This window comes from Anomalospiza imberbis, chromosome 6, assembly GCF_031753505.1.
Source record: "Anomalospiza imberbis isolate Cuckoo-Finch-1a 21T00152 chromosome 6, ASM3175350v1, whole genome shotgun sequence".
Classification (NCBI taxonomy): Eukaryota; Metazoa; Chordata; class Aves; order Passeriformes; family Viduidae; genus Anomalospiza; species Anomalospiza imberbis.
The window spans coordinates 55851970-55878713 of NC_089686.1; the positions used below are offsets into that span (position 1 = coordinate 55851970).

The window sequence follows — 26744 nt, forward strand, 5'->3', positions numbered from 1 at the left end:
ATCCACCAGACCTTCCCCTCCGCCCCCCTCGAAAGAAAGGATTTACAGCTCAACCTTGCACCAGCTGTTCCTCGGCTTTAACAGACAAGAGAGAAATAAATAAAATTAAACGGCCACCGCCAGCCAGCCCCAGATCCCGGTGAAATCAGGGAGAGTGTTTCCGTGACCCCTCCAGCAAGGGGAGGAGGAGGAGGCACGGCAGCTCCGTGGGGAAGCTGGGATTGCTTGGAGACCACCCCCTCCTCCTGTGCAGCACCGGGGGCTGCGGCACAGCAGAGGCAGATTAAAAAGGAGAAGTGGCTGCCCTGAGGCTCCCGGAGTGGCTTTTTTGCAAGCAGTTTGCTGATCCTGTGCTCTTCCCGGGGTGCTGGCTGGCTGGGAAGCACCCTGCCCCAGCCTGGGGAATTCCCTCCCTTCAGAGCCTGCCTGTGGGAGTCCTGTTCCCTGTAGGCTGCTGCCTGGACTGAGGCTTGGAAGGGCTCTCAGCATTCCCACTCCAACGGTTGTCCTAAGCCCAAATCCCCTTCTCTGTTGTGAATTTTTAATGTTTTTAACCTTCCTTCCCTGCACCCGTGAGCTCTCACGGGGCAGAGCTTAGAGTGGGCTCCTCTCCTGGGCCTCCCGCTCCAGACCCTTCTCCGGACTGTCCGCCCCGGTCGGAGCTCACCCCAGGAGCAGGCGTGGGGGCAGGGTAGGGGTCAGCCCCTGTCCCCCTCCCCTTCTCATCCTGCTCTGAGTCCCCTGGGGCCTGGGCTATGCTGCGGGGCGGACCCCCCACCACAGCTCCAACATGCCAGCAGCCTCTGGAAAGAGATTCAAACCCAGCAAGTACGTCCCGGTCTCCGCTGCTGCCATCTTCCTAGTGGGAGCCACCACCCTCTTCTTCGCCTTCACGTGAGTCCCAGCTGGGCCAGAGAGGGGAGGGCTGGCGAGGACAGGGGACAGGAGCTGGGATTTCCTCCCAGAGGGAAGGGGGATATTGTGCTCTGGGTGCTGCAGCCACAGCAGGAGCCATTTCACTCCATGAGTTTTCCCAGGGGAAGCTGCAGTGCTGGCAGTCCTGGTGAGGCACCATTCACCTCCAGGTCAGCTGGGTTGGGAACTGGTTTGTGACCTGTGGGTGGAAAACGCATGGATCACTTTCTCCTTTGGAGCCAGGCGAGGTGGATTGGTGGGCTGGGACAGGACACGTGTTATTTTTAGTTTCGTAATCGATTTGTGAGCCATAAAGGAAAGTTCGGGGCGGAGAACTCTGACCCTGTGCGGATCACTCGCTGTGTTCAGTCCCCTGCCCTGGGGCAACGAGGCTTCCATGTCCCTGGAGAGGGCCCCAGGGAAATGGCCAGCAGGTCACTGGGGCCTTGGGAGGCCCACCGTGCTGGGAAATGGTGCCGTGTACTGGAGAGGCGTGGTGACATCCCTGGGCTGCTGCTCTTCCCTGCCCGGTGACACGTGCCTCGGTGACGTGCCCAGGGGGTTGACAGGCAGGGGAGCAGAACCTCGAGGTGCTGAGGGAGCCCGGCAGAGGGTGGCTGGCACTATGGCACAGTATGCCAGGCAGGAAAGCCAGAGCATGGCAGCTGGAATGGCTACCAAATCCTGCAGGGCATCCCCGGGGTCTCAGCGGGGATGTGTTTGGGGTCCTGGCAGGGTGTGGGAAGGGCATCCACTCTCTGCTTCAGGGAGCCTCTCCCGCTCCCTGGGGTTTTCCTGCGGGGGCCACAGGAATCAGCTGGAGCTGCGGGAGGCCAAAGGGACAGGTGCCATGGCTGCTGCCATTCTCTGGGAAGGAGCCATTGGTGGTGGGAAGGTCAGTGTGGCTTTGGCAGCCACTGGGCAGGGACAGGGGAACTTAATGACCAAAGAGGGGAGTGGGGTTGTTTCGCCCCATCCAGCGCCCGGTGCAGCTGGCAGTGTCACTCAGCAGTGTGTGGCTGTCCCCTGCTGGGACACCGAGTGGTCACCCGGCTCCCAGGCTCGGGGTTTGGCTGCTCCAGGCTGCCAGATGCCTGTGGAAGTCACTGACTGTTGCTCCTGTGCCAGGAGGATGAAGGAAAGCAGAGGGAACAGGCAGCGTCCTCCAAGCTGTGTGTGCCACCCCATGTGTGACCTTAGGGGACAGGCTAGCTCTCTTTTGGCACAGTGGCTGCCGGACAGCCGGACCCCAAGCCCATCCCAGCTTGGGTGCCAGCAGTGCCGGGAGCAGCCGCTTATCAGCGGGCGGTGAGAAGCAGCGCCGGAGCTGGCGCCGTGGAGCAGGTTTGGCCGGGGCAGGAACACCTGGGCAGGTCGCTGTAATTGCAGGTCAGCGATGTTGTTTATCCGACTTCAGAACATCCCATTAAACCTCGGGCACGGCGTTCACACGGGCTCGGCCGTGAGCGAGCCGCGCTGCTCCCTGCGGGATGGCTCCTTTGGGACAGTGTCCGCCTGGTGCTGGAGCAGGTTGGCAGGGACGTGGGGCTCGAGGTTTGCCTCCTACATGGTCCTGGGGCCACTGTGCCCCTTCCCTGCCGGTCAGCAGCCCTCTTCCCGCTGTCAGCATCCGACCTAAGGCTGGTCCTTTGGGAAGTGCAGTGGAAGCTGGGAGGGCGGGCTCTGGGAGGCCTCCCCAAAACAGGGACCAGCCAGGGGTCGGCACAGCTCTTAAGGCTCCAGTTGCATTGCTTCCAGGCTATCCACTGGATGCCTTTTGGTCCATCCAGGATTTGTATCTCTGGGCCAAGAACTCTCTTTAATTGATTAATTTAATTAGGAGCTGCTGCTGAGCATGTGGCTGTGGAAATGAGGCCGGTTGCCCTGGAGGGGAGGGGCAGCAGGAGAGGGGATGTTCCTGCTTCCCCTGGGATGAGTGGGGGTCCCAGGCTTGCTGGGCTCTCAGACAAGTGCTGATTTAGGATGGAAATTGCCTCTTGGGGTCCATTTGTCCATTCCTGTGTCTCCCCACTGGCTGGTCCCAGCTCCTGGTGCAGTCGGCTCTCAGGTTCCCTGTCCCCTCCCTGGGGCTGGCAGTGCCACTGGGACACAGTGTGATGCCCGATCCCAGTCAGGTCCAAACCTGTGTGAGGGTCAGGGCGAGCAGGGGTTGTGTTTGTGCCAAGGCCTTCGGAGAGCTGGAGAGCCGGTGGGTCGGAGCAGGCAGGGAGAGGAGGCTGTGCCTGGGGGAGTGCAGGGCCTGAGGGGCTAGGGATGGGATGCCAGCAGGGAGGGACAGGCTTCTCCGGGCGTGACTGGTAGCAAAAAGCCCGTCTCATCCCGCTGTGACTCATGGTGCCCGAGGTTCCCCAAGTCCTCTCATGTGCTGCCAGGGGCAAGTCCCAACAGCTCCTCTGGCCATGAGCGTGTTGCATCCCGATCCTGAGGGGGAACCCGATGGGTGCTGTGGGACCTGCGTGGCTGGCGATGGTGAGGAGCCTCCCTCCTTCTCCTGCTCCTGCTCCTCCTCCTCCTCCTCCTCCTGCCCCGTGTGCCCCGGGGTCGAGGCAGGGCCTGCAGCCCCACACTCTCTGTTCAGGAGAGCAAAAGGCAGGAACACATCACTCTCCTGATAAGGAGGTTCCCTCAGGGATGGGCAGCACCTTTGCTCCCTGTGGAGGACCCTGATCCCTGCAGCGGGTGGGGATGGTCCCAGGAGGTGACTCCATGGCTTTGGGGTCACCAGCATGGTGCCACTGGGTAGTCTGGCTCCATGGGGATTCCCACAGCACAGGCGTCCCTGTGTGTGAGGGAGCCAGGAAAACAGCAGGTCCTGGTGTTCCCTAGGGAGGGTCTCGTGGATCCCACCCAGGAGGTCTTGTCAGTGTGTCTGAGCCCAGGGATCTGCTGGGCACTGTCGTGCCCCAGGAGCTCTGTGTTCCTCCAGGAAGGGCTGGCTGCTGGGACAGCACAGAGGTGTTCCCTTCCCCTGCTCCTTCCCTCTCTGCGTGCCCCAGAGCTTTCCGAGGCAGCTGGATCCTCCCTGCCTCCCTGGGCTCTGTCTCTCAGGATCCAGGCTGTGTGCTTGGCTCAGCCCGGCTGTTGGCTGTTCCCTGTGTGGGATGGCTGCCCGGGTATGGGTCTTCCTGGCTCCCCTCCATCTCTTTCAAGCAAACGTTTTGGCTGGGATTTCCCTTCCTGGAAAGAGGAGCTCCTTCCACACAGTTTCTGGAAGGGCATTTCCTACTTTTAGGGCTCCTCTGAGCCCCCTGGCCCTCTCTGTCCAGCAGAGAGCAGAGCCGGGAGGCTTTTCTCAAGTGGAGTAGGAGCTGAGCTCAGGGACATGGGGTCCTTGGTTCTGGTGTGTCCTCACTCTCTACAGCCCCCTGACAGGAGGGTGTGGCCCAGTGAGGTTGGGCTCTTCTCCCAAGGAACAAGTGATGGGACAAGAGGAAGCGGCCTCAGGTGATGCCAGGAGAGGGTTTACTTTGGATGTTAGGGAAAACTTCCTCATGGAAAGGGTTGTTCAGCCCAGGCCAGTGGTGGAGTCACCAAAGAACATGTGGCTATGGCACTTGGGGACATGGTTCAGTGGTGGCCCTGACAGTGCTGGGAAAGCAGTTGGAATCGGTGATCTTGGAGGGATTTTCCAACCTGAACAATTCTGTGATTCCATGACTCCGTGATGTGTCCCTTGCTCGGGTTGTGGCCTGGTGCTGTTCCATAGGTCCTGTGCCTCCAGCACTGCTCTCCGAGGGTTTTGGGGCACAGTTTGGAGAGGACTCCTCCTCTCCAGCCTGTCCCAGCTGCGGAGAATCCGCCTGGCTGGCTTCCAGAGGAGGCGGCAGGGCCGGCATGGCCGGTGCCGGTGCCGCTTGAGGAGCCACTCCCCAGCCCGGGGCAGAGCTGGAGGGGGCTGGGCTGGGAGATGCCATCCTGGGAGATGCCAGCCTGGTACGGAGCAGGGAGGCAGCATCCAAGGTGCCCAGCAGGGCGGCTCCTCAGGAATGAGGGGAGAAGAGGCTTTGGGGAAGGTAGTCTGCAGGAGAAGCTTGATGTGGTGTGTGGGGCCTGGGAGGACCAGAGAGGAAGAAGAGGAGTGTGCTGGGTGGCTTGGCCATGCTGTCCTCCTTGGCAGAGATGTCCTGCAACCAAAAGTCTGCCCTCCTGCTCTCTCATCCCTGTGCCTGGATGGGGACAGCCTCAGCCTTGGCCTGTGAGACCAGGTCCCGCTGATGATTCCCACCCTCCCTGGGGCATGGAGCAGTGCCCGGTGCTGGGAGCACCATGCCCACCTCGCCGTGTGTGCTGGAAGGGTGTGCCTGCTTCTCCTGCCCTCGCAGGGCTGTCCCCCCGGCACAGCTGCTGCTCCTCACCCGGGGGTGCCCCCCTGCCCTCCTCAGGGCACTGAACTGGGACAGAGCCCTGCACCAAGGGCTCGTTCCCAGCTGGAGCCTTGCCATGGCTCTCGGACCTGCTGCGACACGGACGGGGCCCGGCGATGGGACCCGGCTCCGTGGGTGGTGGTGGAGGAGGGGACAGGGCCAGGACCTGCCCCTTCACCCCAGCCTGTGGGGGATTACGGTGCTGGCACCATATGTTGCCCTGCCCGCCCAGCCCCACGCTGCTCCGGCCACCTAAATCCATCGGCACTTCGCCTGGTGGGGGGAAGAGAGGGACAGATGCTGGCCTAGATCTGTGGGATTAAATCCCAGCAGGAAAGCAGATTAGGGAATTACGCTGGCGCCTGCAAGGGGGAAGCCCGCTGTCCTGAGCCTGCCTGCTGGGGCAGGAGGGAGCAGGGTGATTCCCTCACTGTGCACCCACAGGCTTTTTGGAGGAGCTGGGTGCCGGCTGGGGTCCCCATGTTCTGCTGGAGCTGTCCCTGGGGTGTGAGGAGCATGAGTGGCTCTGGAGGCACCAGAGCTGGTGCTGGTTTCATGTCCCCTCACAGGGTCCCCTCTGCCCCTAAGCAGCTGGTGGGGCACAGGGAGGATGACATCGTACTTTCTGGCAGGTCCCCTGGGTGCCCCCCATGCCATTGGCCTGGTTTTCCCTGTTCCTAGCACCACTGCTCTGTGGGACCCTCCAGTTGCGTCCCAGGGGGGAATTTTGCTCCCTGAAGGATGCCTGGAGCATGTCCCACTGTGGCCCCCAGGTGCTCCCCCGGCCAGGGTCAGGCTGTGCTGTAGAAGTGGCTGCAGTGTGGGTGTGGGATGCACTGCAGGGAGGCGGCAGGAGTGACACAAGTGAGGGGTCCAAGGGTCTCACGGCTGCTGTGCCCGCAGGTGCCCGGGGCTCAGTCTCTACGTGTCCCCCATCATCCCCGCCTACAATGCCGTCGTCTTCCTCTTTGTGCTGGCCAACTTCAGCATGGCCACCTTCATGGACCCGGGCATATTCCCACGAGGTGAGTCTGGCTCTGGCTGGGAAGAGCTGCCTCCTTGCACCCTTCCTCCAAGGTAAAGGGGATTTCTGGGTCCCAAAAGGCTGGCGAGGAGCCTTCCTCACCCTGCCCGGTGGGACCAGGCAGTGACAAGCGCTACAGGGATGGCAGCTCTGGGTTCAGCATCCCATGTTGGGTCTCTGGGGCTCAGGCAGTGTCAGGATTCTGGAGCAGCGCCTGGGAGAGCCCCCCGTGGCCTGTGTTTGGGGCTCCCTGGCTGTCCCTGTGCCAGGTGACAGGAAGGTGATGCCGGGAGCCTTCGGCTCGGGCAGGCAGGGGCTGGCCGGGCCCTGACACTGTGCCGGGTGTCCCCATCAGCTGAGGAGGACGAGGACAAAGAGGACGATTTCCGGGCCCCACTGTACAAGACGGTGGAGATCAAGGGCATCCAGGTGCGCATGAAGTGGTGCGCGACCTGCCGCTTCTACCGCCCGCCGCGCTGCTCCCACTGCAGCGTCTGCGACAACTGCGTGGAGGTGAGGAGCTGCCGGGGCCTCCGCCAGCCCCCCACGGGGCAGGGAGCCCCGCGAGCACCCCCTCACCGAGCCCCATCCCCGGCAGGAGTTCGACCACCACTGCCCCTGGGTCAACAACTGCATCGGGCGGCGCAACTACCGCTACTTCTTCCTCTTCCTGCTGTCGCTCACGACGCACATCATGGGCGTCTTCGGCTTCGGGCTGCTCTACGTCCTGTACCAGGTGGAGGAGCTCTCCGGTGTCCGCATGGCTGTCACGTATCCTCCCGGGCAGTGCGAGCGGGCAGGGGGCGGTGGGGTCTGGGGGCAGCGTGGTGCCGAGCGGGGCTGTGGCTGCTCCTTAGCTGGCTGTGGCAGGATGGTGGTGATGTGCGTGGCTGGGCTCTTCTTCATTCCCGTCGCTGGCCTGACAGGCTTCCACGTGGTGCTCGTGGCCAGAGGCCGCACTACCAACGAACAGGTATGTCCGGGGGACTATGGGGGGACTGCCAGCCTGGCCAGGCCACCTACGGATACATTTTGGGATTTCCCCAGATAGGATGGGTATGGAAAGGCTGGATTAAAACCGGGTGAGGCCCCTGAGCTGGGGAGGTAGAGCACAGGGTGACTGAGAAGCAGCTGCATCCATGGGGGTGCAGTCAGAGGATGGAGCCAGTCGGGCACTTTCATCAGGAGGTGAGGAGACCCGACCCCCTCAAGGGTATCTGAGCACTGAAACAGGCATGAGGAAAAGGAGCAGGGTCTTGGTCGCCATCCTGGTCCTGGGGGCTTGTCCTGAGGGAGCTGGCGTGGCTGGCTGTGACACTCCTTTGTCCCACAGGTGACAGGCAAGTTCCGCGGGGGCGTCAACCCCTTCACCAACGGTTGCTGTAAGAACGTCAGCCGGGTCCTCTGCAGCTCCCCGGCGCCCAGGTGAGCCTGGCCTCTGCATCCCTGGAAAAACCGCTCCATCCCAGGCTTCAGGCCGTGACCTTCCTCCCCCCCCTCCCCAGGTACCTTGGGCGCCCGAAGGCCGAGCAGACAGTGCTGGTGAGACCCCCGTTCCTGCGGCCCGAGGTATCGGACGGTCAGATCACTGTCAAGATCATGGACAATGGTATCCAGACAGAGCTGAAAAGGACGAAGGTGAGGAAGGTGGGGACCAGCGCTGCCTGCGCTGGGGCCCTCCACGGAGCCCAGGGGTGCAAGCCTGCATCCGTGAGTAGAGAACCGAGTGAGCCTGGTCACGTTCCCTGTCCCCCTCCATGTCGTCTTGTTCTATGTCCCCTTGGGATGGAAACTCTCCTCCTCCCATGTGGCAGTGACCACTTGACGCTTTGCCCCCTCCACTGCCCTTACTGGTCCCATCCTTCCCCCCCCTCTGCAGGTTCCCCCTCCTTGGCACTTCCAGCACCCACCCAGGGCATGCACTGCCCCCTGTTCTGTCAGATGGCCCGGGAGGCAGCGGGAGCCCCCAGTGCCGCAGTCCATGCCCTGCCAGCCCGGGGGGGCTGAGGCCTCGGCCCCTCCTGACCCTACCTGCGCTTTGTCTCTGCAGTCCAAGGGGAGCCTGGAGGTGACGGAGAGCCAGTCTGCTGACGCCGAGCCGCCTCCCCCACCTAAGCCCGACCTCAGCCGCTACACGGGCCTGAGGACACACTTAACCCTGGCCACCACTGAGGGTAAGGAGGGCACCAGGGCCCTAGCAGCCGCTGGGAGGGGAGCCCAGGGCTGCAGCAGGCAGACCAGGAGCCAGGGCCATAGGGCAGGCCTGGAGCACATCGGCATTCCTGGGCTGGTGTATGTGGCCCCTTGCACTTGGAGAAGCCTGCGGGGGATGCTCACAGTCAGTTCTGCTCTGCCGGAGGCCGAGCCAGCATGGCGCTGTCTGGAGCCACCAGGAGCTGTGCCTTGCAGCCACCGTGCTGCCAGGATGGAGGAGGCGAAGTGGTGGCGGGCCTGGCTCAGCGGCACAGAGCGTCTGTGGCTGGCTCCGTGTGGGCCTGGCCAGAGGTGGGATGCGACGGGCAGAGCCTGTGGCAGCTGCTTTCTGCAGCAGCTGGAGACCCCACAGCTCTCCCAGCCCTGGCTGGCGTCTGCTGCCTGGCGAGGGCTGTGGTGTGTGTGCTTCCCATTGAGCTCCCTGACACCCCCGTGCCGTGCACCCCCAGGGTGTCATCCAGCCGGGGCTGCCGCAGGGGCACGGAAGTGCCAGCCCCACACGTGGCTGTGGGGACAACCCTTCCTCCCAGTCTCTCTTCCACCCCTGTGCACCTCCCCTGCAGCCTGTCCCTGTCCCTGATCTGTCTGCCCCAGGCTCGGTGTCGGTTCTGAGGCAGGGAAGGTGGGCTCGGCGCGTTCCTTGCCCGCAGCCTCCCTGAGTGTGCCCCTCTCTCCTGGCGCAGACAGCAGCTTGCTAGGCAAGGACAGCCCCCCGACTCCCACCATGTACAAGTACCGGCCCGGTTACAGCAGCAGCAGCAGCTCGGCGGCCCTGCCCCACTCCACCAGTGCCAAGGTAAGGCTGAGCCCAGCACAGGGGACCAGCCCTGAGGGGATGCCACCCCATTCCTAGTGTGGGAAGGGCTTAGGGCGTGCACTGGGAGCTCCATGAGGAGGTCCTATGGTCATTCTTTGCTGCCCCTCTGTCCCTCAGCTGAGCCGAGTGAACAGCCTGAAGGAGCCCAACTCCATCTGTGACAGCGGCCACAAGCCCAGCTATCGCTCAGAGCCGAGCCTGGAACCAGAGAGCTTCCGCTCGCCCACCTTTGGCAAGAGCTTCCACTTTGACCCTCTCTCCAGTGGCTCCCGCTCCTCCAGCCTCAAGTCGGCCCAGGGCACGGGCTTTGAGACGGGCCACCTGCAGTCCATCCGCTCGGAGGGCACCACCTCCACCTCCTACAAGAGCCTGGTGAACCAGACGCGCAACGGCAGCCTCTCGTACGACAGCCTGCTCACGCCCTCCGACAGCCCCGACTTCGAGTCGGTGCAGGCGGGCCCAGAGCCCGAGCCGCCGGTGGGCTACACCTCGCCCTTCCTCTCGGCCCGCATCGCCCAGCAGCGAGAGACCGACCTGCACGGCCGCTTCGCCAGCGCTGCCTCCCCCAAGCACGCGGCGCCGCGCGAGCCCTCGCCCGTGCGCTATGACAATCTCTCCCGCCACATCGTGGCCTCCATCCAGGAGCGGGAGAAGCTGCTGCAGCAGCCGCCGGCCCCGGGCCGGGAGGAGGACGCGGGGCTGGCGGACTCGGGCATCCAGTCAACGCCGGGCTCCAGCAACGCCCCCCGCACCAGCTCCTCCTCGGACGATTCGAAGCGCTCGCCCCTGGGCAAGAACCCGCTCACCCGCCCGGCCCTGCCCCGCTTCGGCAAGCCCGAGCCCCCCCCGGCGCTGCGGGTGCGCTCGCTGGGCTCCCCCGACCAGCCCGCCGCCCCCCACCTGGGCAAATCCGTGTCTTACAGCAGCCAAAAAACAGCCTCTCAGGCCGGCGGCCCCGAGACCGAGGAGGTGGCCTTGCAGCCCTTACTGGCACCAAAGTGAGTACTGTAATGGCACAGGGGCATCTGTGGCCTGTGGCGGCACCCCCACACAGTGCCCCTCCAAGCCCCTGGGGCAGCAGAACAGCATCTCCTCCCTGGAGAGAGATGCTGGGAAGAGCAACTGAAATCTTCCTGCTCCTCTCAGAGCTGGTGCCCCCCACACCTCCTCAGTCACCCCACGGGTCCCTCGGAATCTGGAGTGGGTGCCGGTGGTCCCTGGGGTGGGCAGGGCTGTGGCAACGCTAGGTGCCAGTGACCTGTCCCCCCTTCTGACCCCGTGTCTGTGCTTCCTTCCCGCAGGGACGAGGTGCAGATGAGAACAGCCTACAGCAAGTCCAACGGGCAGCCCAAGAGCCTGGCCTCAGCCCCACCGGGCCCGGGGCCGGTGCCCCTCAGCAGCCCCACCCGCGGAGGTGTCAAGAAGGTCTCGGGTGTGGGGGGCACCACCTACGAGATCTCGGTATGAGGGGCAGAGCCGCCGCCCCCTCCCCTCCTCCCCGGCGGACCCGCCGCGCCCAGACGCTTGTGGACTCCCGGGAGAGCCGGGCGGGTCCCCCCGCTCCTCCCTCTGCCCCCCAGGCCACGGGGGCTGGCACACACCCGCGGGGGGCTCGGGGAGGGCTCGGGGGGGGCTGCAGCCACGGCACCGCCTCGGCTGCGCCAGCCACTTGTGGGCCTTGTGCAATCACCCGCTCGCCTGGCGTGGTAGGAACGGATTGTTTTTAAACCAGAATACTTTTTTTTATTATTATTGTTACGGATTCTATTTTTTTTCTCTTTCCGAGTTACCAGGTGTGTGTATATATAAATATCTATATATATAAATATAAATATTAAAAAAAAAAAAAAAAAAAAAAAAGAAGCAGAAATTATATATCTTACCCAGAGAGAGGAAGAAACTACCCTGCTCAGGGCCTGGGCCCCCCCACCTTGTCCCAGTCCCCAAAGGAGGGACGTGGGGCTGCGTCCTGCACCCATGGAAGGAGCTGTGCTAGGTGCTGGGTGTCACTGTTCCCTCCCTGAAGGGTGCCATGGGGTGCCAGGTACCCATCCTCGGACACTCCCCTCCCTGATCCGTGGTGTCCACAGCCTCCAGCCCCCTTGGGGGGCCCAGGGCGGAGGCAGGGTGTGGGCAGCACCCCCACACCTCCAGCCCGAGCTGGTGCAGAGGCCCCAGCGTCCCCCACCCGCAGTTTTTGCTCTTTATTCTTTCCCCAGGGGCTGTGGTCGGGGGGGGGGGTTGTTGGTTTTGTTGCCTTTTTTTGTTTCAGTTAATGATTCCGAGGAGGTTTCTCGCTGTTGCAGGGGTGTTTTTATTTCCGCTCGCTCGGGGAAGAGGCAGGTGCATCCCCGGAAAGCAATATTTTCTCATCACATGCCAAAAAAACGCAGCCAAGGAGCCCCGTGCTCCCTGTCCCCAAAGCCCTGCCGGCACTACCGGACTCCTTCTTTATGGCAATAGCTCCTGTGGCCCCGCACAGCCACGCCAGGGTTTTTTATTATTATCAGCCATTTTAAAAACAAGGAATAAAAGGATATTTAATGAGCCACCCCGGGGCCGTGCGTGTGCTTTGTTTGGTGTCCAGGGATGGAGCAGCCCCTCCAGGGCTCCTGATCCTCAGGGTCTCTGCCTTCCCCCCCGTCCCGAGGGAGAGAGAGAAGGGGGTCTGGTAAGAGCTGAGCCTGGCCCAATTTTGGGAATGCTCCGACTTGAGGCAAACTCTGCTCCCACAGAAGGTAAGGATTTTCCAGGCATGAGAAAAGAGGCTCCAGGGAAGGTGTCATGGGTGCTGGGGAGGTTTGGGATCCAAAGGGAGGGCACCTGCACACGCCAGGGACACCTTGGTTTGGGCTCCACTGTGACACCGGGGGTTACAGCAGCCATGCCACCAGCCCCTCCTCATAGCAGAGTTTAGAAGGTGACTAAAAAAAAAGAGGCTTTGATGCTCCAGGTCCTTCAGGTACAAAAGCCCAAGGTCAGCACCCACAGAGTCCGTGCCCCTGGTCCTGGGGGGCTGCAGGGATGTCCTCTTAGCCGGGGGGACAGGCCAGCCCCAGTGTCCCTGGGGTCATCCAGGGCTGTTCCCATGGGCCGGGGGATCCCCAGGGCGTCGCCGGCGCGGCCTCACCGTAGGCTGCTGCTGGCCTGGGAGCTGCCCACCCCCGGGTGCTCCGGGCTGTGCCGGTTCTGCAGAGGAAGGACAGACAGAAGCTGTGAGAGCTGCTGGGCAGCAGCCCCTTGGGGATGGCCACTCACAGCGCCCCTCCGAGGTCCACGGGCTGGGCACTGCGACCCAGCCTTGCCACTCACCTTCTTTTTCTTCTTCTCTTTCTTCTTCCTCTTCCGCTCTGGATCCTCCTCTTTTTTCTTCTTTTTCTTCTTGTGGTCGGAGTCCGAGGGGGTTTCTGGAGAAGCGGAAGCGCCGGATGAGCCGATGCTCTGCCGGTGCTGAAGGGGAGCAGGGGGGCGGCTGTGACACCCTTACCTGGGGGGACGGGGTCCTGCGTGCGGCTCTGTTTGTGTTTGTGCTTGTTCTTCTTCTTAGGCGGCTGGATGTGCATCAGCCGGCACTGCTCGGGCAGCTGTGGAGAAAAAGGGCTGGTCAGGCCACGCCGGGCCCATCCCACCCCCGCCGGCGCCAGGCCCCGGGGCTCACCGGGCCGGCGTGCAGGCGGAAGCCGGTCAGCATGGCACCCGTGAGCGGGGTGAAGGAGCTGCCACAGATGGGCGGCTTCTCGATGAGCGAGCGCAGGCTGCTGCTGTCGTGGGAGCCGGGCAGGTCGATCATGCCGGGCAGGTCGGGGAGGAAGTTGCTGAGCTTCTCCTTCACCTTCTTCCCGCAGAACTTGTTGTAGGCGTGCTCCAGGTTGTAGTGAGTGATCAGGTTGGTGCTGCCCGTCAGCTCCGTAGTGCCTGTGCGGCCGGAGGAGAGGTTGGGGAGGGGGAAACGCCCCGACGACAGCCCAGGCTCCTCTCCCCAGCCGAGCCTAGGCCGCGGGCCCCCCTGCAGCCCCCGAGCACCGGGATCCCCGGCCCCGGGGACCCCCCGCCGCCCACTTCCCCACCGGCCGGCGCGTTGCGTGGCCCCGCCCCCGCAGTCTCATTGGCTGCTGGCGCCGTCAGTTTCCCCCGCGGCCGCGTTTCACCGCGCTGATTGGCCGAGCGCGGCCCCCGCCCCGCCCCGCGGCCCGCCCGCACCTGGCAGCTCCCGCAGCAGGTAGAAGGGGCCGCCGGCGGCCTTGCGGGCCGCGTCCTCGCCCGGCGGCGGCGCAGCGGCTGAGGCAGCGGGCGGCGGTGCGGCTCCGGTGCCCGGCGCCTTGGCGGGCCCGAATCCGAGCGCGGCGGCGGCGGCGGGCGGCGGCTCGGCCGCGCCGAACAGCGCCGAGAAGTTCTCCATGTTCCCGGCGTGCCCCGCGCGGGGCCGCCCCGCCCCGCCATTGGCCGAGCACCGCCCCTACACCGGCCCTGCCTCCCGTTGCTAAGGGAGACCCGTCCCGGCCTTCTGATTGGCCGCTCCGCTCTCTCCTCTCATTGGCCCTTGAGCGCACGGGAACGCCCGCCTCGCCGCTCGCCATTGGCCGGCGCGGGGAGGCCCCGCCCCCCGGCAGGGAGCGGGGCGGAGGGAAGATGGCGGTGGTGGCTCCGCTGCTGGCGCTGCTGTGGGGGCTGCCCGGCCTCTGCCGATGGCTCGCCCAGCCCTACTACCCGCTCTCCGCGCTGCTCGCCGCCGCTTTCCTGATCGTGCGCAAGGTCCCGCCGCTCTGCCGTGGGCTGCCCTCGCAGCGGGAGGATGGCAACCCGTGTGACTTTGACTGGGTGAGGCGGTGCGGCCTGTCCCCGGGCCTGTCCCCGCATCCCTGGGCTGTCCCCGGCCCTGTCCCCACACCCCCGGCCCTGGCTTGGCTCTCCTCCTGGTCACACAGCACCCCGGCCTGGCTGAGGGAGGAGATGCCCGGTAGCCCCTGGCGATGCTCTGCGGTGCTCCCCTACAGCTGAGAGGCCCCCCCAGGCTCTGGTCGAGCCCATGGCCCCAGCGCAGCCCTCTGCTCGCTGTTCTCCCCCAGGAGGGATGGGGGCTCTGGGCTCTGGCAGGACCTTGGGACCAGTAGGGCCTGGCATGGCCACAGGTCCCTGTGCTAGGCCAGGCCAGGCATGACTCCAAGGTGTCCTGAGCACTTCCAGCTCATGCTGTCCCTTCTTTGTGCCAGAGGGAGGTGGAGATCCTCATGTTCCTCAGCGCCATTGTCATGATGAAGAACCGGCGCTCCAGTGAGTCAGGGGGACTTGTGGGGCTGGGGCTGCTTATGGGGTTCCCCCAAGGAGCTGCGTAGGGTGGTGTCTGGAGGACCAGATCCAGCCCTCCCTGAAGCCTTCTGGGAGCATCTGGCCCCATGCCTTATTCCTGTCTCCACATCACAGTCACCGTGGAGCAGCACATCGGGAATATCTTCATGTTCAGCAAAGTGGCCAACGCAATCCTGTTCTTCCGCCTCGACATCCGCATGGGGCTGCTCTACCTCACGCTGTGCATAGGTGAGCCTGCATGTCTTCCTGCCCTAGATCCTCCTTCTCCTGGCTCCCCCTCGCTGCTCTGGGGTGGAGGAGCTCTGGCCCAGGCCCAGCCTGGCACTCCTGGCCCCGGGGGGCTCAGGGTGCTGTCATTCCAGTGTTCCTGATGACCTGCAAGCCACCCCTTTACATGGGCCCTGAATACATCAAGTACTTCAGTGACAAGACCATCGACGTGAGTATCTCCCCAGCCCTGGGGCTTTTGGGGGGCTCTGCCCTCACCCCCCTAAGCCCATGCCCCTGTGGCAGGAGGAGCTGGAGAGGGACAAGCGGGTGACGTGGATTGTTGAGTTCTTTGCCAACTGGTCCAGTGAGTGCCAGTCCTTTGCCCCCATCTTCGCCGACCTCTCTCTCAAGTGAGTGGCAGCCACTGGAATCTTGGTGGGTAACGGGGCCTGTGGTCCCCTGCGTCCCTCACAGCCCTGTGTCCCCATCCTGCGCAGGTACAACTGCTCAGGACTCCAGTTTGGGAAGGTGGATGTTGGCCGGTACACGGATGTCAGCACCAGGTGCGGGGAACACAGCCTGGGCAAGCAGGGCTCACTCTGGGGCAGTCCCTGTGACCCTCCCGCCCCCTCAGGCTGCCCGAGGGTCACTGTGGGCTTGTCCTGACACAGGTACAAGGTCAGCACCTCGCCTCTCACCAAGCAGCTGCCCACGCTCATCCTCTTCCAGGGTGGGACAGAGATCATGCGGCGACCGCAGATCGACAAGAAGGGCCGGGCTGTGTCCTGGACCTTCTCTGAGGTGGGTGGGACCCTGCAGCCCTCTGTTCCCCTGCCCAGCCGGTGCCTGGGAAGAAGTGGGGAGCACGAGGTCCCAGTGGTGCTGATGCTACCTCTTGGCCACAGGAGAATGTGATCCGGGAGTTCAACCTCAACGAGCTCTACCAGAAGGCCAAGAAGCAGTCAAAGCCGCGGGAGGAGGGGCCTGAGGAGCCCCCAGCCGTGCCCGCGCCTGCGCCTCAGGAGACCAAGAAGGACAAGTAGAAGCTGCCCTGTTCTGTCGCCCATCACTATGTCACCATCAGCCTGGTGGCAGCGGCCCCGCGGGCCTGCCCAGCCCTGCCCGGAGCCGGAGCCGCTCTCCGTGGGGACTTGTCCCGGCTGAGCCCCGGGAAAGCAGCGGTGCCCCCCGGCCCCGTGCGGGCAGGGCGGTAGGAGGGGCCCCGCCTCGGTTAACGCTCGCTCTCATCCATCGCTGACAATAAACGGTCCGTGCCGTGCCCGTGTCCGTGTCCGTGTCCGTGTCCGCGCCCCCGGTCCGGACCGCGCTTGGGGGCGGGGTCCCTGCGGAGCCCGCGCGCTCTGATTGGCTGGCGCGGCGCGGGCGGAACCAGAGCCCACCGGGGGCTCCCGTGCCCTTCTGGGCCCCGCCCCTTCCGGCCCCGCCCCGGCGGCGCGCGCTCCCGGCACGTGGCCAGCGGCAGGTAGGAGGCGGCGCGGCCGCTGCTGACCCCGTGTCTGTCCCCTCCCTTCCCCAGGGCCCCGCTTCCCTGCTCTCCCCAGCCACACCCCGCCGCGGGATCCCCGCGGAGCCGCTTCCCGCCCTCCACAGCAGGATCCCGGCGGGGACCCTCATTTCCCCCAGTGGCGCATCGCCGGGGACTGGCCCGTCCGGGCCCTCTCCCACAGCAGGGTCCCCACCCCTGACAGCGGAGTACCTGAGCTCCCTTCTCACCCCAGAGCGGCATTCCTGGAGCCCCCTTCCTGCTGCGGCGTAGGCTCCACCGCCTCGGCTCTCCCAGGATGGCTCCCCGCGGGAGGAAGCGCGGAGCCCAGCAGCCGGCGGCGGCCGAGGCACCGGAGACAACGGGAGCCCCGCAGAAGCGGGCGCGGGCCCAGGCCCAAGACGAAGGCAGCCCCGGGGACCTCGGCCCCCGTGTCGTCATCGAGCACTGGTGAGCAGCCGAGGTGCCGAGGGTGGCGTGAGGCCCTTGGGTGCCCCCGGGTCGCTGACCGCCGTGTCCCCGCAGCAAGAGCTGACGCGTGTTCGGGCGCAACGCGGCGGCGGTGAGCGCGGCCCTGCGCGGCGCCATGGCCCACCTCCCCGTGGACATCAACCCCCGGCCGCCCCGCAGGAACAGCTTCGAGGTGTGCCTGGTGAAGGAGGACGGCAGCAGTAAGTGCTGGGCTGGGGGGCGGCGGGGGCTGCCCGGCACCCCTGATCCCATAATCCCCCTTATCTCTGCAGCCGTGGAGCTGTGGAGCGGTATCGGGAAGGGGCCCCCCCGAAAGCTGAAGTTTCCCCAGCCGGAGACCGTAGTGGAAGCCCTGAAGAGCAGCTTGGCATAGAGGCGTTGGCCAGGTGAGCGGGAATGGGGATGGGATAGGACAGGGATGGGACCAACAGGGACCGACTTCCCTCTCTCCACAGCTGAGCCAGGACCGGCACAGGTGGCACGAGCATCCATGAAGAGGCGAGACCAAGTGGGGGGCACCTGCCAGCCCCAGTCCCGTCCCTGATGCTGCAGCTCTGCCACTGGCAGACCCCTGGCTCCCTCCACACCCCGTTGTCCCCCCAGTCTCCAATAAAGTTTAGTACTCCACAGCACAGCTCCAGCCCTTTATTCCAAGGACACACAGCCCAAGGGGTACAGATACTGGTGGGGGGAGAGGCAGAGCCAGCCCCCCCTAGTTGAGGACGTCCACCTCCTCTTCTGACTCAGATGAGGGACTGGGCCAGAGGTAGACTGTGCCAGGGGGCAGGAACAGCTCCCCTGTCCCCACATCCACCTCTTCCTCCTTGGTGTCACTTCCAGGGGTCCCTGGGGGCGCTGCCTGCTGGCAGCCCTGCGAGGACACAGGGGGGTCCCCATGCTGCTGCATCCCATTTGCACTGGGGGGCTGCCGGGGTGGGGAGTACTCGCTCACCTGCTCCCGTGCATCCACATCCTGGGGGGTCTGTGCTTCTGTCACCCCCACATCCCCCACCAGCGCTGCCGGAGGCACGGCGGGGGGCTGTGCCTCCCGCACCACCTCCCAGCACCCCCAGCGCTCCACCTTCCGCAGCCTCATCCGCCCGATGGGGCTGGGGTGTGAGTGCCCCAGAGACTGGGGCTGCCTCTGGGGGGACACCCCAGAGCTGGCACTGCCAGGCTCAGCTGTGTCAGGTGCCACCACGGTGGAGACTTCCTGAGTGGAATGCAGGCAGGAGCGGTTGAGCTGCCGCTGGGGCCTCAGTCTCACCAGGCGTCCTCCCCAGAGCTGCAGTGACTCGAGCTCGGTTACACGGAGGCGGCGAGCGGCCGCCAGCACCTCGTGCACCTCCTCCTGCGTGACCTCCAGCTCGGCAGTGTAGAAGAAGCGCACCAGCTTGCGCAGCACACCAATCTTCAGCCCCGCCAGCTCCAGCACCACCCTGCAACCCTGGGGGGGCAGCTCCCGGCCCAGTTGCTCCATGAAGAAGGGGCTGCAGACGGAGAGAACACTGCAGTGGGCCACCACTGCCTCGCCTGCAAAGCAACAGCGGCTGTTACTGCCCTGCAGCCCTTCCTGCTCACCCCAGTCCTTCCTAGGGGATTGCAGAGACCCTGCCCGCAGCTGCCCAGGCAGTGCTGCCCGCTCACCTTCAGCCCACAGGACCACGTCGCAGAAGACGTCGGCTCGCTGCTGCTGCTGGTGGAGGTGCTGGAAGGCCGTGCGCAGCAGGCGGGTGCTGCGGTACAGCAGCTGCGGGGTGGCTGTGGGAGAACCCATGGCCGTCCTGCAGGGACAGACAGCGTCGTGCTGGGGACGCGGGGACCAGCGCCCGCCTGCCCTCTTCGGGCTGTCCCAATGGTTTGGGGCTGGGATGCGGCAGGGCCGATGTCTGCAGAGCCCCATGTGCCCATGCCCGGCAGTGCCGTGGGACAGCCCGCGCTGTCCCCGCGCTGTCCCCGCGCTGTCCCCCCGGTGTCCCCCCGGTGTCCGCCGGCCCCCGTCCCGGCCCCGCCGCCCCGGCCTCCGCGCGTCCGCCAGGGGGCGCCACAGCCGACGCCCTGAGGCCGCCGCAGCCTGAGGCGGCCCCGGCCCGGCCCGGGACCCGCCGCGTACCTGCCGAGGGGGGCGCGGGCCGCCGCCGAATCGCCCCGGGGGTGAGTCCCGAGCTCGCGGCGCGGACGCGGGGGACGGTGACCGGGATCGGGGCCCTGCGCGCCCTCGCCTCGCGCCCGCGGCCTCACGTGGCGCCGCGGCCTCGCCCCGCCCATTGTCCCGCCCCGCCGCCGATCGCTGCCCGCGGCCAATGGCGGCGCGGCGGGAACGGCCCGGCGGGAAGCGCGGCGGGAACGGCCCGGCGGGAAGCGCGCCGGGGGCCGCGCCGGAGGGCGCTGGGAGCGGTGCTCGGCGCAGACCCGCCTGCTGTGCCCGACCCCTTCCCGCAGCCCTCCCCCAGCCGCGGTGCCCCTGCTCTGCCCAGGCGCTGGAGGCACCGCTCGTGTTTTGCCCAGGCGCTGGAGGCACCGCTCATCACCGTTCGTGATGGCGGCCGCGCTGAGGGCGGCCTGGGTGCGGCCACCGCCTGGGCTGGTCCTCATCCCTCCCTCATCAGCGTCGGGCCGCGGACACCGCGGCCAGGCCGGGGCTGCTTATGGTCACTGCAGTGGTGGCACTGAAGAACACGAGGTCGATAATGGGGAAGGTGCTGCCTGTAGCATCTGCTGTCCGGAGCAGCTCTGGGTTCAAGGGCTCAGAGCCCTGCGAGGCACCTTGGTTTGGATTTTCACACTCCACTGTGCCCTCGCGTGTGAGGAACGGTGTTTTCATGCCCCAAACTCCTGAAGGGGAGGATTGATGGTACTTTGGAAGCCATCCTTCAAGCAAGCGATGCTGCCCACTTAGTCTGAAAGTATTTTGTCACTTTATAAAGCACCCATTGTACAAACATCTGCGTCAGTCACTCCACACACACGAACAAAGATTATAATCCATCCCCATTGCCTGGAGACAGAGGCTGCTCCTACAAACAACCCAAGTGGGTGGAAGTTTCAGGAGCTGCAGAAGGACAGGAGCCTGAATGTTGCCATAGAGTTTAAATCTACAAAGTCTTCAAATGTGGTCTTGCAGAGGGATTTTCATCTGGTTGGACATGTGAGGGAGGTTTTTCTTCTCTGTTCTTGCAAAATGGGCACAAACCAAAGAAGAAAGTGGCTGGTGCCAGGCCTGGGCCAGCGGCCTTTGAGGTCACTGGCAGTCTGTCACTGCCCCCGGGTGGCTTGGAGCCCAGCCCGGAATACCAAGGGATGCAGCAAAACAAGTAATTTCATATCAAAGTGCTATCATATGCTCATAAAAATAGAAGGAAAATAGAGATGTTTCCTCCCCCACCCCTTGCAATCCTTTGGAATTACAATGATCGGAGCTGTCGCCTGGAAAGGCTGACCTCACTGGGAGTGCATGGATCCAGATGCCATGGAGTGCCCTGTGACAGGGAGTGGGACCACAGTGGGACAGGGGGCAGCCACATTCCAGCGAGCAGGGCTGGGTGCTGGGGTTTTAATGTTTCAGCACTAAACCCTGCCAGGCAAAGCCCCCAGTCCACTGTACCCCAACAGCTGCAGCGCTGCTCCCTCCCACCACCAGTGGCTTTGTGCGCCCTTAAAATTCACTGATACTCAAACTGGCAACCGAGCAACCACTCCCATTGCAGGTACACAAGAGGCCTTTTATGAGTGTCATTTTTACTGGTATCCAAAGCCAAATAGCATAGAGTGGAAAAATCACCAGCAGCCGTTTGTCCCATTGACCCCTCTCTCTAAACTCCATTTCTGCTACCAGGTTTTCCTGCAATAAAGTATGGGATCGCAGTTTTCACAGCAAATCATGTCCCTGAATCTGTCTGTCCACCTTCGGGTGCTCAGAGGCTGCAGACCTGCAGCACAGCTGGTGTCCTTGGCCCTTGGCTGGGCGCAACCCTGGGTGACTCAGAGGGTTGGGAATGTCCAGCAGGGCTTATCTCCTGGTGGGATTCACTGCAGAGGGAGGGCAAAGCCTAAACTGTGCTGCCTGTCCAGGCTCCCTCTGCTATTGATAGGAGGAGAGGCTTCCTCACAGGACAAATCTTGTCTTTCCAGTGTCTCCCAAGCCCTCAAATCAGCAGTTTCTGAGCCAGTTTCTGTAAGAGGAAGGAAATTCCCATCTCAAGTCTCATAGCCAGGATCATTTTCAGCTATGTCGCCTTTGCCTGTGTTGCAGGGCAGGACCTGCCTCTGAGTCCCCGCTCTCCAGAGGGACCTTGGACCCTGCACAGTGGCAAAAGGGATGGATGAAGGCAAGATCTGAGGCTGGGAAAGGCACTGGGAAAGAAGAGAGGAAGTAGAGACTGTAAGTGGCAATAGATCCTTGTGGGGCTGGGAGGGGAGGAGATTTCTGTGCACGCTTAAGTCACGTGTACATTTGGGCAAAAGATGTAGCAGGAATTTGACAGTCTGAGGGCATGACAGGATGCAGTCAGGCTGAAAGCAGGATGGTCTGTGGGCATGAGAGAGCTCAAACATGGTGGGAGGCTGGTGGGAAGCAGGGACAACACCAAACACATGGAGCTGCACTGGGAAGGTGTCAGGCTGGGCTCTGGGCTTGCTTTGTGGCCTGGCATCTTCCAATTGGAGCTGGAAAGCTCCTTCAGGCCCCGCTTCCCTCCTTCTCCCCCTTCAGCTCTGGCGTCCGACATGAGTCGCTTCACCCCCCTGGTGCCGCACTTCCCCTTGTGTGGGGAGGGACAACAACCTGTCGGGATTCCCATAGGAAAGTGGCTGCGGAAGGGCCTTGTTATCCTGACCTGGAACAATGCAGGCCATCCCCCTGAGCTGCCTGTGTGGACCAGGAGCCAGCAGCCTCCCCTTCCTCCTGCCCTCGGCCGCCGAGAGCACGGACCTGCCTTGTAAACAAATTGTCTTGCTCTGTTCCGGTGGCAGCTGCACTTCTGGGCGTCTCATCTGGGAAAGGCATCAGCTGTAGGATGAAAGGGGATGTGCAAGATGTTATTACAAGCAATTACTGTAAAAGAGGGGAAACTTTCCCATGCTAGGAACACATCTCTCTTCTTCCCAGAACGCAGTGGGACAGGCTCCTCTGCCCCAGGAGTTATAGTCAAACAAGAGCTGAAGCTGAAGGATCAGGGTCCAGCCTGCCTTCCAAAGTAAGCATGCGCTGCCGGGTGTTCCAGCTGTCAGGGCAGGGCTGGGGCAGGGCCAGCCTGGATAAACCCTGTGCAGCTCCATCCTGGGGACAGGAGGCACTCGCCCAGGGTCAGAGCTGTGTTTGTAAGAGCACCTTTATTCTTTGAAGAGGGCAGAGGGAGGGTGTGACTGTGCCAGGACCATGCATGAACCTCCGAGACCCTGCTGCCCCCACTGCCTGGGGAAGAGGCCTTGAAGGATGTGTCACTGGTGCTGGGATGGACGAGCAAGGTATTTCTGATGCCTTTTCCCTGAGGGAGAGCTGTTCCTTGGGAGGTGTCAGGTGAGCGAGGACTCTTCCTCCCGGAAGGAATTTTGAGAGCACCTCTTCTCCTTCCTTGTCCCTGAGACTCAGGGGACGCACTCACCTTCCTCCTTGTGTGGGCCAAGAGGAAGGGAGGGCAGATGGGAATTATTTCTAATCTGGGAGCTGTTCTCACTCAAGGCACAAGGCTGAGAGGGGACCCAGCTTGCTCATTTTGATTGACAACGAGGATGAAGGGATGCAGAGAGAAGGTCTCACTCGCCTGCTGTGGAATGGAGAGACCCTCTCCTTCCTGGGAGATGTGGACCAGCTCTCTGTCTGCTCCCAGCTGGTTGGATGGTCTATTTTACAAAGCAAACATCAGGGAGGGTTTGGGGGTCCCATGCCCCGATCATTTCCCTAGATGTGCCCTTTGTATACATCAAATCCCATTTCACCTCATTACACCTTTCTGCACCACCTTTAGCAATCCCCACCGAGCTCGGGATCACCTCCTTCACACCTCCATCCGCAGGCTGTTATCACATCCTCCCTGCCTCCCAGTGCATATTTACCCCAGGAATCACCTGTCCCACCCAAAACCGTCCCCAGCTCTTTTCCTCTATCATTATCTCACTGAGAGTTTGGCAGTCAGGAGCAGGCAGGGTTCTCCTCGGTGCCTGACCAGGGACGAGGCAGAAAACTGTCACCTTCAGGGAACCTGGACTTCTCCCAGGTGAGCAGCCCGGAATACGCGATGGGGCTGGCCTGGCGTTACTTCCATGCCTCCTCGGGAAGGGGAACCCCCCACCACAAAGGATGAGCTGTGGCTGGAGTCCCACCAGCACCTGCTCCCTAGAGGCAGAGGGAACGGGGTAACCTCCCGGGGACCTAGTGCAGCCCATCCTGCCAGGGAATCTTGCTTCTGGGCAAGTTCCACCCTGGACAGGGTAACCTGTTTTCCCGCCGCTCCAGAGGGACCGGCCGGAGGAGGCTGTACTCCGGGGGTGTCCCAGAGAGCCCCTTGCCGCACCATGCCGGGGCAGACCCGGACCTTGAGGAGGAGCTGGTCTGCTCCCGGGCGCCATGGCCCCGAGGTGGAGCCCATCCGAGGGTAGACCCCGGTTTGGAGAACGTGCACCGCTGGGGCACACCCCACCGGGATGGAGCACGCGGAGAATTCCCCGCCTTCGGGCCAGACCCCACCGGGACATCCACCCCGGCCCCGCCCCGGTCCCGCCCGTCCTTGTCGCGGCTGCTGACGCCGGGGGCGGCCCCGCGCCCGCCCCGCCCCGCCCGCCGGACCAACTTCCATTTTAGGTGCGGGAGCGGCGCGGGCGCACGGCGGGACCCGACCGACCCCGCGCTCCGCACACACCGCCCCGCGCCGCCCGGCGGGACTCGGCCTGACCCGCGCCGCCGCCGCACCGGGCGCCCGCCTCGCCTCTCGCCTCGCCGCCGCGGCGGGACCCGCGGAGCGGAGCGGGCCGGGCGGCCGTGCCGCCGCCGCCGCGGGGCGGGACCGCCCCCCCTCGCCCGTCCGCCGAGGAGCCCAGCCACGGTGAGTCCCGACCGCGGCGTCTGTGCCGCCGCTCAGGGGGCAGAGGGGAGGGAGCAGAGCCGGTGCGGGCCGGCGCCTGCCGGGCGCCGCACGCCCCCGCGGCGGCGGCGGGGCGGGACGGGCCGGTCCTCGCCCGGCGGGGCCGGATCGGGGCTTGGCCCCGGCAGGAGAGCGCGGCCGGTCGGTACCGGGCTCCGGGAGTCCCGTCCTGCCCGGGAACCTGTGCCAGGCGCGGCCGCGCCCCGCGGGACCGGTGGGGCGGCGGGGCCCGGCCCTGGCGGGGGCGCTGGCGGCGCCCGGGAGCCCGCGGGGAGCGACACAAAGGCGGCTGGGCCGGGCGGCCGCCCCGCTCCCCGCCCGGGGCCGCCGCCGCTCGCCCTGCCCGGAACAAAGGCGGCCCGTGTGCCAGCTTCCCGCGGCCGGCACCGGCGGCCCCCCCGCCCTCGGGCGGGGATCGGGGCTGGGTCCCTCCGCGGGGTCTCGGCCGAGGCACGGTCCGGTTCTCCGACTCTGCGTCCGGCCGCCCAGTTCGGCTCTGCCGGCCTGCGCAGGGGCTCCTCGCCCGGTGTGTCGTTCGCCTGCGCCTTTGTTCTGCCGGGGAAGGGGCCGGTGTGCCCGGGGGGGTCAAGTGTGCGGGTGGGGCTGCGGCTCCTCCTAATGGAATCGCTCTGAGCTTCAAAACAGCCCGACAGGCCCGTCCACCCGAGCTCACAAGCGACTCCGAAACGCTTCCCGAGGAGGCAGGACGGTGCCGGAGCCGGCCTCGGGGGTCTGCTCAGCCGCCGGTTCGTTCTGAGTCTGCCTTGGCCGCACTGTCATTTAGCCACAGCCCGGCTGCCTTCCCCCTATCCAGCGCTCGTCGTGCCTTCTCCGGCGACCGTCCCCGGCATCGCTTTCCCCTGCATGGTGGGCATTCCCTATGCCTCCTCGGAGCGTTGCAGAGAGGAGACTTTGCTTGGGGTGAGAAAGTTTGGGTGCCTCTCAGTCATGAGGGATGCTGGCATCTGTGAGGCACCCGCGGGCTGGCAGAAGGGAGGTGGGGCACCTCCGTTATGGCCCTGGGCGAGGGAGCCTGGACAACAAAGCTTCCTCTGATTGTTGGAGAGAGGAGTGGACCTCCTGGAGTGCCTCCCTCTCTCTCCAAGGGCTCGGTGCCCTTGCCCTTCCAGGGAGCCAGTGACGGTGGGGCTCACAGGGCGTTATCTGGGTGGCCTGGGCTGTCCTGTGACCAGCTGGAGCTGGAGGCTCCTCTCCCAGTGTTACGGCACCCAGGCTTCTGCCCAGCTCCTGGTGAGCCAAAGAGGAGCATCTAGGCACATGGAGCCTTGTGATGGTATTGAGCTGCAGCTGCCTGTAGTTTCACTGATGCCCTCCCTGCGCTGCACAGATGCTTTTGGACTTGACTGTCCAGGTCTTTGGTGTGGAGAATTGAGCTTGTCCTCAGCTTTGCAGGTGTGCTGGGATCCTGTAAGCCATGCTCAAAGTTTCTGTTTGAAGTTTCAACTTCCATGCCCTCTCTCCTGGATGTAGCAAGGTGGGGTAGCAGCTGGCTGGTGACTCCCAGGCTCCTGCCTCTGCTGGGGCTCCTGCCAATGGAGCCGGGGCCATGTCCACCATGTCAGTGGCAAGAGCCTAGGCAGGAAAATTGTTAGTTGTCTTCCCCAGAGTTACCTTGTCTGCTCCGTCCTGCTCCCAGGGCTTTCTTGAGGCAGGTTCTTTACCTGCTGGTGTTTGCTCATGCTCTGTCAACAGCATAAAGGCAGTTTTTAAGGATCTGCTCTTCCACTTGGCTGAGTTTGGCTGGACTCTTGAGTGTGCAGATGACTGTCCTTTGCTGTGTGCAGCGTTGCTGGAATCTCGTGCAGAACCTTCCTGGAAGCGGTGGGAGGATGAAAGCGCTCGCTCAGTGGAGCATGTAGGCTTGCCTGGGCTGCCACAGAGGACTGAGCCTCCTCCCTTCCGACGCAGAGGTCAGGGCCTGATCGTTGTGGTTGAGGAGCCCTTGAGGCCATCCCTTCCCTAAAGATGGGCTGGGAGTCAGATGAATGGTCCAGCCCAGACCACGGAGCCTCGTCTGTCCCTGGATTGCCTCTCAGCTCTTCCCTCCTCCAGCCTCTGGCACGGAGATAAGACCTTGGCCCATTGTATCTGCAGTGGAGGTGGCTTTAGGACACCCAGAAAATAATAGTGTGGCTTGGATCATGCCTGGAAGGCTGTTGGCTTCTCAAAATAGCTTACCAGTGTCTGTGGCCTTAGGGGGAAAGTGCTGGGTAAAGCTCTTGGTTTCCCTTCCCAACAACCCCTCAAAACTGTCTCTCATTTACTGCTGGCAAGGACAGAGCCCTTTCCCAAGACTGTGGTGATGCTGTCTCCAGGGAAGTACAGAGCTCTCTTGGCTCTGAACACTCGTGTCTCTGCAGCACTGTGGCTGTGTCCTGTCCCTGCCTCGCTGACAGGAAGAAGCGGAACCCGGAGCTGGTTTGGGTCAATAGAAGACAACAGGTGTTGCCTGGATGTGATGACAAAACCCGAACCTGGGCAATTCAGGCACTCCTCTGTGTGACACAGGGCTTGGCCAGCGGAGGAGGTTGTCCTCTGGCACAGAGTTCAGGAATGTGCCTCAGCGCTAGGCTGTCAGAAAGGGGTTGGATTTACAGGCTCTCGACCAAAGTCCTCAAGTTCTCTGAGGTGGCCACAACCTTCTTTTTGCTTTATATCATCTGAGGAGGCTGTTTGGGGGAGGAAATGGTTTCTTAGAGCCAGTTTTGTGCTGGAAACCCCCAGCAGCAGGCTGATGAGTCTGTCCAGCTCCTGCCTGTCTTGTGCTTGTTGCTAATCCGCCTTCCTTCCCTCCAGG

General features: G+C 63.9%; 6 protein-coding genes across 11 annotated transcripts in view; 4 read left to right on the plus strand and 2 right to left on the minus strand.

Moving 5' to 3' along the window:
* Positions 1-234: 234 nt before the first annotated feature.
* Positions 235-11906, plus strand: ZDHHC5 (zinc finger DHHC-type palmitoyltransferase 5). Its single transcript, XM_068194472.1, has 11 exons — positions 235-894; positions 6204-6325; positions 6680-6837; positions 6923-7095; positions 7195-7297; positions 7658-7749; positions 7830-7962; positions 8375-8498; positions 9222-9334; positions 9473-10353; positions 10657-11906. The coding sequence occupies exons 1-11, from the start codon at positions 791-793 to the stop codon at positions 10820-10822; spliced, it is 2169 nt and encodes a 722-aa protein (XP_068050573.1). The 5' UTR covers positions 235-790; the 3' UTR covers positions 10823-11906.
* Positions 11803-13792, minus strand: MED19 (mediator complex subunit 19). The gene is made up of 5 exons (XM_068194490.1): positions 13556-13792; positions 13014-13270; positions 12843-12939; positions 12668-12762; positions 11803-12544 (listed from the first exon to the last, which is right to left on the minus strand). Exons 1-5 carry the CDS (start codon positions 13752-13754, stop codon positions 12482-12484), a joined length of 711 nt encoding a protein of 236 aa, XP_068050591.1. The 5' UTR covers positions 13755-13792; the 3' UTR covers positions 11803-12481.
* A 146-nt stretch (positions 13793-13938) lies between these two features.
* Positions 13939-16157, plus strand: TMX2 (thioredoxin related transmembrane protein 2). The gene is made up of 8 exons (XM_068194488.1): positions 13939-14173; positions 14566-14626; positions 14777-14890; positions 15025-15101; positions 15176-15282; positions 15370-15435; positions 15544-15673; positions 15778-16157. Exons 1-8 carry the CDS (start codon positions 13985-13987, stop codon positions 15913-15915), a joined length of 882 nt encoding a protein of 293 aa, XP_068050589.1. The 5' UTR covers positions 13939-13984; the 3' UTR covers positions 15916-16157.
* A 77-nt stretch (positions 16158-16234) lies between these two features.
* On the plus strand, positions 16235-17481 carry SELENOH (selenoprotein H). 2 transcript variants are annotated; one of them, XM_068194513.1, is made up of 5 exons: positions 16235-16355; positions 16612-16826; positions 16902-17047; positions 17120-17233; positions 17303-17481. In XM_068194513.1, the coding sequence occupies exons 2-4, from the start codon at positions 16675-16677 to the stop codon at positions 17218-17220; spliced, it is 399 nt and encodes a 132-aa protein (XP_068050614.1). In that variant the 5' UTR covers positions 16235-16355; positions 16612-16674; the 3' UTR covers positions 17221-17233; positions 17303-17481. The 2 variants fall into 2 exon arrangements, with proteins under 2 accessions (XP_068050614.1, XP_068050613.1); XM_068194512.1 differs by having other exon boundaries at positions 16251-16355; positions 16582-16826.
* Positions 17479-19137, minus strand: BTBD18 (BTB domain containing 18). The gene is made up of 3 exons (XM_068194485.1): positions 18961-19137; positions 18495-18631; positions 17479-18380 (listed from the first exon to the last, which is right to left on the minus strand). Exons 1-3 carry the CDS (start codon positions 19113-19115, stop codon positions 17560-17562), a joined length of 1113 nt encoding a protein of 370 aa, XP_068050586.1. The 5' UTR covers positions 19116-19137; the 3' UTR covers positions 17479-17559.
* Positions 19138-22019: 2882 nt separating this feature from the next.
* CTNND1 (catenin delta 1) overlaps positions 22020-26744 on the plus strand; it is a 28902-nt gene continuing 24177 nt past the window's right edge. For 2 of the 5 annotated variants that reach the window (XM_068194467.1, XM_068194468.1), the window contains exon 1: positions 23634-23887. The gene's annotated coding sequence lies outside the window, so the exon portion shown is untranslated. Of the gene's footprint in view, positions 22043-23633; positions 23888-26744 lie in introns of those variants that run through there. The other 3 variants (XM_068194463.1, XM_068194459.1, XM_068194460.1) reach the window with 2 other exon arrangements.

Excerpts from the sequence above, each read along its gene's own strand:
- MED19 (XM_068194490.1), bottom strand. The coding sequence starts at position 13,754 with ATGGAGAACTTCTCGGCGCTGTTCGGCGCGGCCGAGCCGCCGCCCGCC. Across the intron at positions 12,763-12,842 it reads GCAGGACCCCGTCCCCCCAG|AAACCCCCTCGGACTCCGAC; the intron begins GTAAGGGTGTCA and ends CCGCTTCTCCAG. Across the intron at positions 12,545-12,667 it reads AAGAGAAGAAGAAAAAGAAG|AACCGGCACAGCCCGGAGCA; the intron begins GTGAGTGGCAAG and ends CTTCCTCTGCAG.
- ZDHHC5 (XM_068194472.1), top strand. The coding sequence starts at position 791 with ATGCCAGCAGCCTCTGGAAAGAGATTCAAACCCAGCAAGTACGTCCCG. Across the intron at positions 7,750-7,829 it reads TGCAGCTCCCCGGCGCCCAG|GTACCTTGGGCGCCCGAAGG; the intron begins GTGAGCCTGGCC and ends CCCCCTCCCCAG. Across the intron at positions 7,963-8,374 it reads CAGAGCTGAAAAGGACGAAG|TCCAAGGGGAGCCTGGAGGT; the intron begins GTGAGGAAGGTG and ends TTGTCTCTGCAG.
- TMX2 (XM_068194488.1), top strand. The coding sequence starts at position 13,985 with ATGGCGGTGGTGGCTCCGCTGCTGGCGCTGCTGTGGGGGCTGCCCGGC. Across the intron at positions 14,174-14,565 it reads ACCCGTGTGACTTTGACTGG|AGGGAGGTGGAGATCCTCAT; the intron begins GTGAGGCGGTGC and ends TCTTTGTGCCAG. Across the intron at positions 15,102-15,175 it reads TCAGTGACAAGACCATCGAC|GAGGAGCTGGAGAGGGACAA; the intron begins GTGAGTATCTCC and ends CCCCTGTGGCAG.
- BTBD18 (XM_068194485.1), bottom strand. The coding sequence starts at position 19,115 with ATGGGCGGGGCGAGGCCGCGGCGCCACGTGAGGCCGCGGGCGCGAGGC. Across the intron at positions 18,632-18,960 it reads GCCCGCGCCCCCCTCGGCAG|GACGGCCATGGGTTCTCCCA; the intron begins GTACGCGGCGGG and ends CTGTCCCTGCAG. Across the intron at positions 18,381-18,494 it reads CGTGGTCCTGTGGGCTGAAG|GCGAGGCAGTGGTGGCCCAC; the intron begins GTGAGCGGGCAG and ends GTTGCTTTGCAG.